Source organism: Drosophila melanogaster, chromosome 2L (assembly GCF_000001215.4).
Source record: "Drosophila melanogaster chromosome 2L".
Classification (NCBI taxonomy): Eukaryota; Metazoa; Arthropoda; class Insecta; order Diptera; family Drosophilidae; genus Drosophila; species Drosophila melanogaster.
This window is the reverse complement of record NT_033779.5, coordinates 20592579-20606029: the sequence shown is the minus strand read 5'-3', so window position 1 is coordinate 20606029 and position 13451 is coordinate 20592579. Positions and strand designations below refer to the sequence as shown.

General features: G+C 42.3%; 1 protein-coding gene and 1 long non-coding RNA gene across 2 annotated transcripts in view; both read left to right on the top strand.

The window, feature by feature from the left end:
* The window catches only part of lncRNA:CR44909 (long non-coding RNA:CR44909), a 42551-nt gene that overhangs the window by 20177 nt on the left and 8923 nt on the right, over positions 1 to 13451 (top strand). The gene's annotated exons all lie outside the window — the stretch shown is intronic.
* CG31677 (uncharacterized protein) lies at positions 1834 to 2495 on the top strand. Its single transcript, NM_165332.2, has one exon. The coding sequence runs from the start codon at positions 1930 to 1932 to the stop codon at positions 2404 to 2406; it is 477 nt and encodes a 158-aa protein (NP_724270.1). The 5' UTR covers positions 1834 to 1929; the 3' UTR covers positions 2407 to 2495.

Below are 13451 nucleotides of genomic sequence, written 5' to 3'. Positions count from 1 at the left end.
TGCCTCCCCCCCCCACCCCCTTTGGCAACGAAATTCTTTTGTTCCTTCGCCTGTTCTAATTGGCAGCATTTGATAAATGCAATTGACTTGCATTTTCCCTCTTTGTATAGTTTGCTTTTTTTGTGCTTAGCTGGTGATTTTAATTGCCCGTAAAGTAGTTTTAATGGGTGCGTGTGGCTTCATTCACTACAGCTCCATTGTTGAGTCATTGCGAGTGCATTGAAGTCGGAGCTTTTAAGCCGGGCCATAACATTGTGGCCAAGAGCTAAGCCAATCTGAGGCAGATGCGAGATGTTGCTGCGCTGGCTGGGAAAGCGGAACGGGGAAAAGCCAGTAGGTGAGGAAAAGCAAGCTGGAAAATTGTCAACGACAAGCAGCGACAACCACAACTCGAATTGACTTTGGCGCTTTTGGCTTTGACACGTTGACATACAATAAAGGTATTTGCCTTGGCCACGCCCTAAGCTCAGCCCGCCTCCGCATATAGCTTACAGCGATTGTCACATGGAATTTTCATCACCCGAAACGACGACGTGTCACTCAAACCTTGGAAAAGTGGGGAGCAGCCAAACGGAGGTGGAGTCGTCAGCCAGGAGTGCCCCATGTCATCGCGTATACTGAACTTAAGCAAGGCTTCGTCCTATATATATAATACCTCTTATTTGGAGAAGGATGGCTTACTCTATAAGCCAACTTCCATTTCACAGAACATTAACTCGCTTCCAAGTTGAGTCATTTTCATTTTCATAATAATCGAAAGAATCCGAATATTCTGATCTATTTTATCAATTAAATTCGCTACGTAAATACATTAGTTGAAAGGCTATAAGTAAGTCCCTCAATGGGTGTATTCTATTCGAAAGACCCTTTTCCCTAGCTCCTCGCTTTTGCTTTTCTTTGCCCAGAGCTTTTCCTTTTTCTTTGACTTGTGCTGGTTTCACACTGATTACACAAACGTGAGTAAGCTGCTTTCAGCATCGCGTTCCACATGCAAACACCAGTTCATGCATTTATTCATGTACTCACTCATTCATTCATTCATTCACTGCTCCGACGATGTAGTCATTCATTTTCATCATTTGTATGTTGTTAAGTCAGCACAAGGAGGAAAAGAAAACGTGGGGAAAACTTGACGCACTTTTTCCTGATTTGCACTTACCCACCCCCCTTAACGGCAGTCGCCTGATTTTTTGTTATCTGGACGAGTGTGTGTGGGATTTCCTTGAAGTTTCCTTTCTGTTTGGTCATGGCAGCAGATTGAAAATGGCAACTTTATTTGGCCAGCTTTTAGGCCAGGCTGCCGGAGCCGAAGTTTGTTAATAATTTTAAGTGATTTGCCAGAATGAAGCCAACAGTTTTTTAATTGCTCTTCCTAGTTGAAGATTTTCCGAGAACACTTATCCCAGCAATAAAAAGCTTCAGTTTATTTTTAGCAAAGTTTGCGATGATTTCGGTCTTGTGCGTCAGCACTTTTGAATGAGCCTCGAAAGTTGTTGAAAAACTGTTCAAGAATGGCTATTCTATTAATCCTGTCTGCGGCACAATATTTGCCTAATTGGAAACGCAATTCCGTTTAATTGCTTCAAAATAGTATATTAATAGGTTTCAAGCGCCTACCTTCTGTTTAGGCCGTGTCAAAAGCTCACTTTTTACGAAGGTGAGCACAAACCATGCGCAGCTAATTGCTTTCATCTACAGCTGCTCCAAGTCTCCATTTTCGAATCATATTCATACTGAATTTCTAATGGCATTCAAAGCCAAATCATCCTGCAATCCCAGTTGAAAAATGGCAAATAGGCCTGGAAAAGTACGCTTTAATTGACAAGCAAACAAACTAACACACACACATATCAAATTTCAATATGCTAATACCTCAAAAAAGGAGTGCAACAGGGACTCGACTCTGTGGTGCCTTGTGGCATTTCGAGAATGCAAATTAACGCTCGAGATGGGATTCAAATGAATAAGGCTCCTGGCCAGAATAGAATATTGATGTTATCCCCAGCTAGACCAGTTAGCTGCCGACGTTGTGTGGTTATCAATATGGCCAATATTCCAATCCACAGCACATCCGCACATCAGCTGAGATACAAAGAGCCACACTCGCATATTGTATCTGCATTTATGAAAATGCAAACTACAAGTACGGGGTCGGGGAAAACGCCAGCTGAAACTATCAAAATGCATGCCAAGAGGCAAACAACAAAAGCAGGCAACACGAGCTGCCGCAACATGGCAAACATGAAACCGAAACCGAAAACTGTAACTAAAACTGCGGCCAAAATCACCGCCCATGCCACCCACTCGAATGCTAACTTCAGGCAGCCAAAACGGGCAGCAAAAAAGCGAGAACGGGCGAAATTTGCATGCATATTTACAAACTTTCGTTCGGAAAAGTCAGAATAATGGCAGTACAGTTGCGAAAGAGAACGGCCTTTAATTTTTTTTGAAATTTTAAAGCGATCCTAACGAGACGTATCGTACATCTGTAAATTAAAAAAAAAAAAAAAACAAAATATGTTCGCACTCTTTGGAGTTTATGGGCGCATATCTAAATATTGGAACTTAAAGAAGTTTCACATTTCCTAAGTAAATATTTATATTTATCTAGCTTCAATACCGTGTTTTTCAGAGTGTTGGGGCACCCTCACTTAAACCTCGAGATCCCGCCCCTCTGTCAAGCCGCATTTGATGTTCGTTTTGGCAACTATTTGCAAATGCAAATTGCAAACATGCAACAGGGACATGTTGCGTAAATGTCAACGTTGCAACAAAACCCCAACCAGCCAACAAGCAAATACACATGCAAATGTCTCATTGCCAATCTCTCCATGGATTTTCCCCTGTAAGTGTACATATGTATGTAGATATGTACAAAAAGCAAAAAAGCTATCCCTACATATGCACATACATATGTGGCTCCTTCATTGATAAGCAAGTAAGTTTTTGCCATGGGGATCCTCCCTCTCAGGAACTGAATAACAAAGGGAAAGAAATTCCAAATGGCTGGGTGGCTGTCACTTGATTGACAGGGGAGTTGCATAGCCAATGCATGCCATATTAGTGGGCGTTGCCGCAACCAGGGGGCGTGGCACGATTGGGATGACGAAAATTGTTGTCCACAAATAAATGAGTAGCACAGTCGGTAGATTATGTGAATTTAATCTTTTGCTAACTTGATAAAAAAGTAATTATTCTTCTAAGAATTTAAAAATTATTTAAAAAAGCGCTGGAAGTGGCGCCTAAAAATATGAAATTCAAGGAAATTTAACAAATATGTTGCTGTTTGTAGATGGAAAAGAATGGGGCATACATAAGTCAAAGCTCCATTCGTTTTACATACGCTACAATATATTGTTGCACAGGAGGAGCACATTTACGTAAGATTGCCAGCAAATTGATCTGAAAAAGCCCGAAAACAGAACATTTATTTCCACAATTTTGGGGCCATCGCTGGCACAGAGTTTCCATTTGTTTACGACCGTTCGGCCCGCAGATGTTTTCCCTATTCCCCCCATTTTTTATGTTTTCCCGTTCGCGAGCGGGCTTTTCTTTTTAGCAGCAGTTTGTTATGCCAACTGGTCCACTCCGACATCCTTCCTCTTTGTATGTTTGAGTGTGGATTTAATTTTATGCCCGCTCAATATTTCATATTTACTCTACGCACATAAACGCCACACATGTATGCATAAGTGAAATTTGCGAATAAAAATTGAAATATTTATGTGTGTTTGCCCTCGCTTATTTCTGAGTTTTGTTCTTGCCCTCGCTGTGCTCTTTAGCATTGTCCTTACGATGTCCTTGCCGGCCACACTGTCATTTGCTTCAATTGCCAAACGCTGCTTGCTGAGTGGCCAACGATGTCGCCATTTCTGCTTGTCGCCCCTGGTTTCCTGTCTTTTCCGCCTGTCCCTCCTCCTTCGCCCTTTTCCTTCTCTCACTTTTCTTGCCAGCGATGAAAATTTGGCAATTTCTAGTTGTATTTGGCTTTATTCTCGCCTTCCATTATGCTATTTTCTTATGGCTAATATATTTTAATACATTTTTCACTTTGAAGGATCTACATTCTTTTTGAGTAAGCCATTTTTTTTAAAATACTTCATTAATATTTTAAGGAAAACTTAGTTTCTTACAATAATGCATTTGATTTCATAAGAACATATCTAAGTACTGCATGTAATTTTGTTCTATCCTTTGATATATATATGAAAATAATTTACTTCACTTCGTTCTGGATCCACTACGTTATCCTTGGTGACCAGTACTGTTCCCGGAGTCCACCTCTGGTTTTTCCCCGCCCACTTTCCGGGGTTTATTTGCGTTGGCGGCAAAGTGTCTCGTCGCCTGGGTCGCCTTCTTTTCCTTTTTGGTGCCATCTGAGAATTTTGTGTTTGTTTTGCATTTTCCGCTTTTCTCCTGCGGTTGTCCTTTTCCCTTTTCCTCGTCCCCGTTGCCGGTCTCGCATATATATATTCAGATATTTTCCAGCGCTGCTCTTCCATTTTCCGCATATCTTATGAAATTGTTTATTTTTCTCGCTGTGTTGCGGGGCGGGAGTTGTTGGGTGGTATGCGGAGTGGGCCCGTAAAATGTGTTTATGCTGCCCAACTGCCATTTACCCTCTCGATAGCATCGTACTTTCCACTTTCCCCAGAACCCAACGTTTATGTGGAGTGCATAATGGTTGTTTACTTGTTAGCCTGCCCGCTCTTCTCCACATTTTGTGAAGTTCCCCATCGAGCTTTCTTACGATTTTCATTCACTTTGAAGTCTGTCGCTGTCATTCGAGTTTTCTGCTGGCAAATTTTATTTGCCTCGTCCCGCACAAGGACGTTGATTGAAGCCGAGCTGGCGAATTAATCTGATTCTTGGTTATGATTTGGGGTTTCAGACGAACGAAAAAAAGGTGAAGTGGACACTGAGTGGTTATAAATTCGCAAACGGAATAATATAAAATGTAAATTAACTCATTTGTAGATAGTCCAAATGTTCTTCATTTATGTTTTAAATACAGAATTCAGTTTTTAGATATTTGTTTCTTTTCAATATTTGGATGCTTCCCCTAGTTCTAATGACGGGTTCTAGGTTTCCTCATTTTTTGCTTATTATCCTCAATTTTTCTCTAAATTTTCGTACTCGGCTTACTGCACTATGCTTATCATTTTGTTCTCTATGTGCCAGCATCGCTTTCAGGTCTTTTTTTTTCTTAGCACTTTGAGCACTGGCACTTGCGCAAAACGACGCCGGCAAAGTGTCCTTAAAATAGTCATCAAATAACAAGCACACTGCCACAATGGCAGGACTCCTTCTCGTCCTTTGAATTTTGTATGCATGTGCATGCGCCGGGCTCTTCATAAAAGGTGTTGAATTCAATGCCTGCTTTGAATTACAGACGGCCTCCGTGAAGAGGGGCATTTGCAGGGGCTTTAAGTCTTTAATTTGCCGAGAGCTGTGTGCCAGGAAGAGGATTTCCAGGATGCCGGGCAGCAGCAGGCGGGCCGTGGACCAGCCAACACTAATTGGTCGTGTCGCAGTCACGTAGAGAACTCAGTGTCCCTGTATCTGAGTATCTATATGTGTCGGATGGACTTGGCCAATCAAACCCACAGATGGCCAAACATGTGTATATCGTTTATTTTATTTGTCATCTAGAACAAAAGTCGAATGCTTTGTATGCAAATAGGAAAAACCAAGTTACAGGAAATCTGAGCATATGCCAGTGCTGTTGTCTTGTTGCCAATGTATCTGGGCAATGTATCTTTTACTTGAGCCAGTTCGTCTGTCATTTCGGCTTATTCAGTATTTGCTGTTTCATGTTTTTGGTTTTTGGTTTTGTGAAAAATCTGGCTTTGTTTGCGCATTGAAATAAATAAATGCATGTGTGCTGGCTTGTTTATTATGCAATATGCATGACCACTTTTTCCTGCTAAGGATGTGTGCAGCTCAAAGGATCACAACGAAAAGTGACTGGCCAGCGGCTTCCTTTCCTTTCAAACTGGTAAAATATTGCTATTTGCATATGGGATTTCAGTGCGTTCACTAATACAATTAAGGCGAACTGCCCCTGTGCTCCTCTTTTCCATGTAATCGGATGATCTCTTATTTGACTTGATTCGTTACTAGCATTCTTCCATTTGCCATGGTTAGTTGCAAAGTTTTGGCAAATTTCTCATGCATATATGCAGATGTGAATGTCCTTTTTACGGTCACACAAGCACGAAGATGGCAAAGGACATCCTTGAACAAACAGCCATGGAAATGTAGTGAAAAGTCAAGCCGCCCATGCGGATTAGAATAAAGGATTCCATGTGGCATATGCAGGCTCTCGAGTTATTGTTCATATTTTACAGTGCACACCGCTCTTAATTTAAAGCAGATCCAGCCCGGGGAGTCAAAAGTAAATATTTCTTCAGACGAGTGTGTGTGCCTTAAAGAACTCCTGCCAACTGACAAATTAATTTAAAAAGCGCTCAAAACGTAAACAAATTTCCCGGGCCAACAATGTTTCGTGCCAGCAATTTGCAGCCAAATTAAATTCCTCGCGCGGACATCGTTCCCGTTAGCTACACTCTTGCACTCAGTCAACAAAGATGTGCGGCAAATAAAACAACCGGAGGATCGGCGAAAGGATAGCTGCATCAGCAGCCGGAGGCAAACATCCAAAGGATAACACGGCCACGCGAACAACATGCACAAAACCCACAGCACGTTGGCCCCATAAAAAGGGCTTTAACTTCATTTTTGGCGGAGCAGCACAGGAAAAGAAGTGCCATCTGATTGAAAGTCCTTTCATTCAGCCAGGACATGCTGAGGTGTTACTCCACGAGGTGCAATGTCACCTTTGGATCAAAATGTATGGGAAAGCTATATTAGTTCAAATGAAATGCTAAACCACTACAAAGCATCACTAGGAATATTAATTTTGATTGATCCTGCCAAACTGATTTGCCCTCATGGCACCTCTCACATTTTCAAATTAAAATTAATTCCGCCCGTTCGATTAGCAAGTTTGTTTATTCTAACGATGCCAAATGCAGTTGCAAACTACAAGATACAGATGGCAAGCTGGCTGAAAAGGAAATGATTCTTAAAAGCAGGCCTTAATTGCATTTTCATTTCCACTGGCGAAACATAAATTCAACACGGTGACAAGTGCAGCCGAGTTGAAGGGCTGTCTCAATATCCTTTGTAAATTTATAGGCACAAAAAGCGATATTCTACATTTTAGTATTTTGTGGTGGTTTAGTGTCAACTTACCCGATATGCAAAATTTGAAGTACTCAAATTCATTTGACCGCAGTGTTTAAAGGACTCTGCAAATAGATGTAGGAGAATAACCATAATGAAAATCAGTTTCCACATTCAAATGCAACATAAACACAGGCTTAACTACATCTGATTTATTTGTTTGATTTACAATTTAGCATTTAATTTGCCTGCCCGGTTTTTGTGAGCCCAGTACTCGTATAATAACCGAATAAACAAGCAAATAAATGTGCGACTCGGCGCATTTGTAGTTCAATTACGGTGGAAACGAATCCGAAAGTTAACGGCAAACATCCTCAAATCCCCCGGCTCATTTCGAACAATACGGATTCAAAGGCAAAATCCATTTGGCCGGGTACTCGGAACTTCTCCCGCTTTGTATAAATATTAATGAAGTAGGCCATAGAAGTGCGAGTCGACTCGAGTTCAGTTTAGTTCAGTTTGTTGTTGAATGGGCGCATTTGTAGCAAGAAATCCTGGCCCAGTTACAAGTTTCCCATCCATTGTTACCCCTTCCCAGCCCCAGATTTCCCATCCACCGATGCCATAGCTCTTGAGGTCCTGGTTATTTGCATAGGATTCGCATAATGGCCCGGAGAGAAGCTCAGTGGTTAAGTCACGCATCAGCGCTTCAATTGCCAATGGCGGCCACTCGGTGGCTAATTAGCAAATGTTTTGCTTATTAAATGGTCCATGAAATGGGCGACCACTGTACCACTGTACTATGCTGTGCATTTCATTTGAGCCAACTGTTTAGATACACTGTCAGAAAATCCATGCAAGTGTTTACTTTGCTTTACTTTACTTTATTTCAATTGCTGGCTCTCAAGATGATGGGATCTGACTTGACTGCGTCATTTAGCAGATGCTAGGTTTTGGTGTATTTCACTTCCACGCTGAAGGCTTAATCATTTTCTTTCTGTGCAGAGGCTCAAGTCGAAAACATGATTGAGGAACAGATGGAGTGGTGGAGCTTCCTGCTCTGCATTATGCTCTCAAACTGAGACAAAAGGCTTGATTAGAGTCACAAGAGTGTAGAGTGCTGCGCCACGCCCACTTTACCAACGCCCCCGCTCCGTTTGAGTCCATTAAAATCCACTCAAGTGCACTTAAACGCTTCCGAGTGCTCTGGCTGACAGTTTTGCGTTGACACTAATGACAGCTAAGATTTGAATCCTGTGTACGAATCAGTTTGCGTTGTCTGAGACTCTTTGCCACTCCTAGTCCTTGTCTAGAGCATTTAAATGGGCAGAAATGAGAGTCAGAGGCGTAAAATGTATCCTATTTGTAATTAAGAGAGCATTTAGGAAATAATGTACGTGTGAGATACCATCACTAAATTCTACATGGACTGTAAAGTTGAATGAGGGTATGAAATCAGTCGCATCTATCGCTTGCTTGTCCACAAGGATGAGTAATCGACTCCACCCACAAAATCTCGCCCCGGGGAGAAGCAACTTGTCTGTAATCAAGGAAACTGCAAGTTTTCGCCTTAACTGTTATCGCTTGTGATTCATTTTTGTAGCGCTTTTGAATGGTCCATAAAATGTTGACGGTTGCAAGGGAGCAGGGTGTAGAGTGCAACCAGTTGCATGTCCTTTACCGTCCGCGTTTTACCCCGATTTTCCTGGAAAATCCATTCCTCCCGGCCAGATTTCCCGCGCGACTGCAACATTGTTCGCTGGAATTTGCGGCCATAAAGGACACCAAAGTTCAGAGTGAAAGGTGTGGCGACTTGGCCCGATCCACTAAGTCGCTTCGCTTTAATTAAATTGGCAAAGTTTTGCGCTGCGAAAAGTTTCCAATTTATTTTTGGGCCCGGCCAGAAGACAAAGGCCTTTGGGGGGGAAGTTCGTCTTGAACGTGTGCTTTAAATGTAAATGACATTTGGTTGGCCTCCTTTTTTCGTTTAGTACCTTTTTGTGTTTTCTATTTCGTTTTTTTTTTTTTTTTTTTTGCCAGGACATTCGTTTTTATGGCAGCCGTGCGGATGTGTGGCTGTGTGTGCCGATTTCATTGTATTGCGGCTCGTTGTAAGTCGCAACTAACGAGGCCATCAACAGGATGCTGCACAGGCTGAAAAAGGATCAAAAGCGGCACAAAAGCCGGTTGCAGTTGGTAGGTGATTAGAGTGGGCCAGGAGTGGGGCAGCCAGTCAGTGACACGTTGCGAAAATTGCCTTAACTGTAATTGCCAGGACCTGCCTGCCTGCCTGCTTGACTACCAGACTGGCCTCCTTTGAGCGCCCGGCCCACCCTCAAATTAGGCTTAAATGCTTGAGCCAGCCGCCTATCCAATCGTTCACTGTCTTTCGGGCTTTGGAACTCCGCATCCGATTGGCTTTTCAAATCGAAAATCTGCTCAAACGAGAGCTGAGCTGATGCAGGGATTACCTGAGTTCGAACTAGTATCAAAAGAACTTGCAGATACATTCGGTGAGGAGTAGATTAGATTCCAAAGTTGGGCTTATAGCTTACTCTAAAGATTGTTTATCATTATAGAAGAATATATTATTATATATTATATAAACAATTGTATCTTCTGTGGATCCAACATTAAAACCAAGCAGGCCCATCGGTAACATTTTCCACCCGGAATGCGAAACGGAAATTTGCAAAAATTTAATTTAAGCTGCTGGCAAAATATTCCAATTTAATTGTGATACAATTTTTTTTTTAATTTTATTAAGCTTTTCGTTCGGGTCCGCTCCGTTTGCCAAACAAGAGCGATAAATTTCCAGCTTATGCCAGTGCGCCATAAAAACAATTTAATGGCGTGCTCTCTCATTTTTTTTTTTTGCCTCAGCAGCGAGGGAACAAAAAATAATGCAATTAAACAAATAAATTTCCCAATAAACCTATTTGAGGCGGGACGAAAAGCGAAAGGGGGGAGCGGGTATAAAAATGGCGTAGTTTACCTCAATTAACACACCAGCTGGGCGGGCACATTCGCTGCAGGAGGCGGAGGAGACGGTGGAGCCGGAGGAGGACCTGGTGTGGGCTTAATTGCAGGCAATGGCCAATGGTCAGTCAGACAGACAAGCCCGTAACCCAGCATCCCGCATCCGGCGCCGACCACGCCCCGATCTGGATTTTATCGCCAGCCGTAACGACACTCCAAGTGTTCGTCCTGCGAAGCCATTAAAAATTGGAGGGGCTAGCCGACTTGGACCGCCCTGCTCCAAGTCGTTTCAACGTTTTTTTTGCCCCCTTTTTGGCACGTAATGACCGAAAACAAATCGACAAGGAGCAGCATCGGTGGCAGGAAATGTCTGGTCCTGGAGCCATTTAATGCCCATGTAAATGTGAGCTAACAAACCTACAAACCTACCTGGTCGCCATTAAAGTTCACTTTATGCTGGCCATTTTGCAGCATAAGCCAGTGAAAAGGATGGGCATCCTTGGCATGGCTCGAAGACACTGGGCTGCAACTGTTTCTAATTGTGTGCTATATGTGTGTGTGCATAAAAATGCTAATTTTATGCCTTGCACACACAGCCGAAACAAGTTTTCATCTTGTAAATATTTTCATTATGGCCGGCCGGGCGAGCGGCAACAGCTGTCCTTCCAGGACATAAAATGCCCGTTTATGAACGTGCCCAGAATGGCCCGAGCTGTTTCCACTATATAGTGGCCCCACTTCGAGAGTTCAGGGCTCAAAAGCCAAACTGGGACGCATCCTAAATAATCAAAACGTCTTCTCAGGCTGCCCGGCCACTAAGTGCGGTAATAATTTGCGAAAGATAAAACCCAAGTAATTACCTCGACTTTTAAATGATTGTTACGATATTCGGGAAAGTACGCGACTTTTAACTTACGATATTCGGGGACTTTTAAAAGACTTTTGCATTTGTTAATCTTTAGCTGCCTTCTCATCAAATTGAAATTATATGTTAAAGACTGGCATTTTCCAATGGAAGAATTAAAAAAAGCTCATTTTATTTCGGATATTACATAGGATATTTAGTTTACGTTTTGAAAGTGATCGTCTAGGTCTAGAAATGAAATTTCTCCACTTTTCTTTTTCTGCTTGTTTCAGATTCTACTGTCGCTTATTTTCTTGTTTCCAGCCGCTTTTGAGCGAAATTTCCCGGAGCTCGTGCTTTTGTTTTGCAGCTGCAGCTTTTCCACTCCCCTGTTTTTCCTTTTGTTTTTGTCGCCCAACGTTCCTTGTTTTGCCAGCTTCCGTTTCCGCCGAGTTTGTTTTGAGTGTATGTATCTGTGTGTTTTGTTACTGAGTTTCGTCTTCCTGTTGGCGCCTTTTGGGAAAACTCATCCAGTTGCCTACACTGCCTCTAGCCCTGTATACACTCTAAAACAATTCGAGCTGATTCATAAGGTAACCAGGAAATCGGACGTTCAGAGCAGTTAGAGCAGTTTGGCATTCAAAAGAATAATAATTTTGTTTTAATGAATTATCCATTTTTTATTATTTTTAAAGGAGTAAACATTTGCTCCCCGATTTTTTTTTGAATGCAAGCGGCTGGTTGCTCCCCAAACTGCCCCTTAAATTTCGCCATTTTCGTTTACTTTGTGAAATTGTAAAATATTACACAAATAAAAAGAAAATTGTTCGGCTTGGGGGAAAAATGAGGCTACTTAGGATATCGCCTGGGGACCCCCAATGAAGCCAGATACCAAGTTTAATTTCTCCCCGACCGCGTATTAAAGTCAAAAGCTTTGACGGCGCTCCCGCCTAGGAAGTTTTCCCTATTTTATTGCATTTTTTGGGTCTTGTTCGAAGCGCCAGAAAGTCGGTAAAGGACTTGATGATGCCGCGCTGACGTGGCGCATTCGTGGCACGTTGGTTGGGTCGGGGACATGGAGTCCAGGGGATGGGCCAGGGGGGGGGGGCCCCAGGGGGCTGATGCTGGTGTAAACTCATCGCATTTGTGCAGCTGTTTGGCTGGCAAGTTGTATTTTTTTTTTGGGGCTTTCTGTTAGTCTGCTGACGACATTTTGTCATGTTGTTTTTGCAGCTCAGCTGGCTCTGCCCCCTTTCCTGCAGTCTAATATCAACACTTTTGTGCTACGTAATTACTTTGAAATTAGTTTGCGTCGCAAACTTTGCACATTATGCGCATCCTTATGCCCACAGATCTCCCCAGCCCCAAAATAAATGTATATATGTATATATGTATATAGTCGTAGCCCCGAAGCATTAAAGTTGCCATTAGCGCGCTTTCCTCCACTTTCTATATTTTCCCCGTTTATTTGTTTGCTGTTTTGATGCTGTTAGTGCATCTTGTTTGTTATTTCATTAAATGAAATGTTCGGGAATTTTCGGCGCCTTAAGCGTACGCTGTTTTCGCTCAAATAAAAATAAATATCATTAAATTGCTTATTAAATAAGCAGCCAGTGTGTGGAGTGCATTTCGCTAACTAATGTTTTTGGAAACGGTCGAAAAGCGAGCCATCATAGATAAAATTATCCGCATAATTAAGTGTGGTTTAGAGTGCTTAAACAACTGGAAAATGTCAAATGGTATTTTAAATGTTATTTATAGGCGCGAATTTAAAGGTTTTCCATATTGTTGTAGAGTCTACTGTTGTTGGGGGAAAATAGAATTTATTCTAGTCGAATTAAACAAAGCCAGTGATAAAACCGTAGAGATTTGGTTCTTACAATATTAAGAGCATTATACCCTGAGAAAGACAATGCATTTCTGTTCGTGGAATCGGAAAGAAATATTTTGCATCTCACTAGCGCTCGAGTTTACTGGTGTGTAAGGACTTTAAGGACATAAACATCATCATTTCCACGATTTCGATCATTACGTGCCAGACAATGCGTTTTGCTGTTTAGCTTTTCATTTTCATGAAATAAGAAACTGCACCGCAAAAACAACAAAGTCGGCACAGCAGCTGCATTCAGAGAAAACAAATAAATAAACAACTGGCGAAATGAGCACGGCGAATGAAAGGACGCGGATGCGGATGCGCCTGCGGATGTGGCTGCGGATGTAATGGAGCGGCAATGGAAGTGAGCGCACTGTGCAGTGCGGCTAATGGTAAAAATAATATTTAACCAGAAAATGGGGCATGGGAAACTATGGATTTACTGCCTGATATATGTGCGGGAGGGCGTGGCGCTAGTGGGGGCGGGGGCGTGGTCGTGAACATTACTATCTCTTCCGCCCTTTCAATTACAAGCGCAAACATTATGTACAGCGAATACGTTGCGTA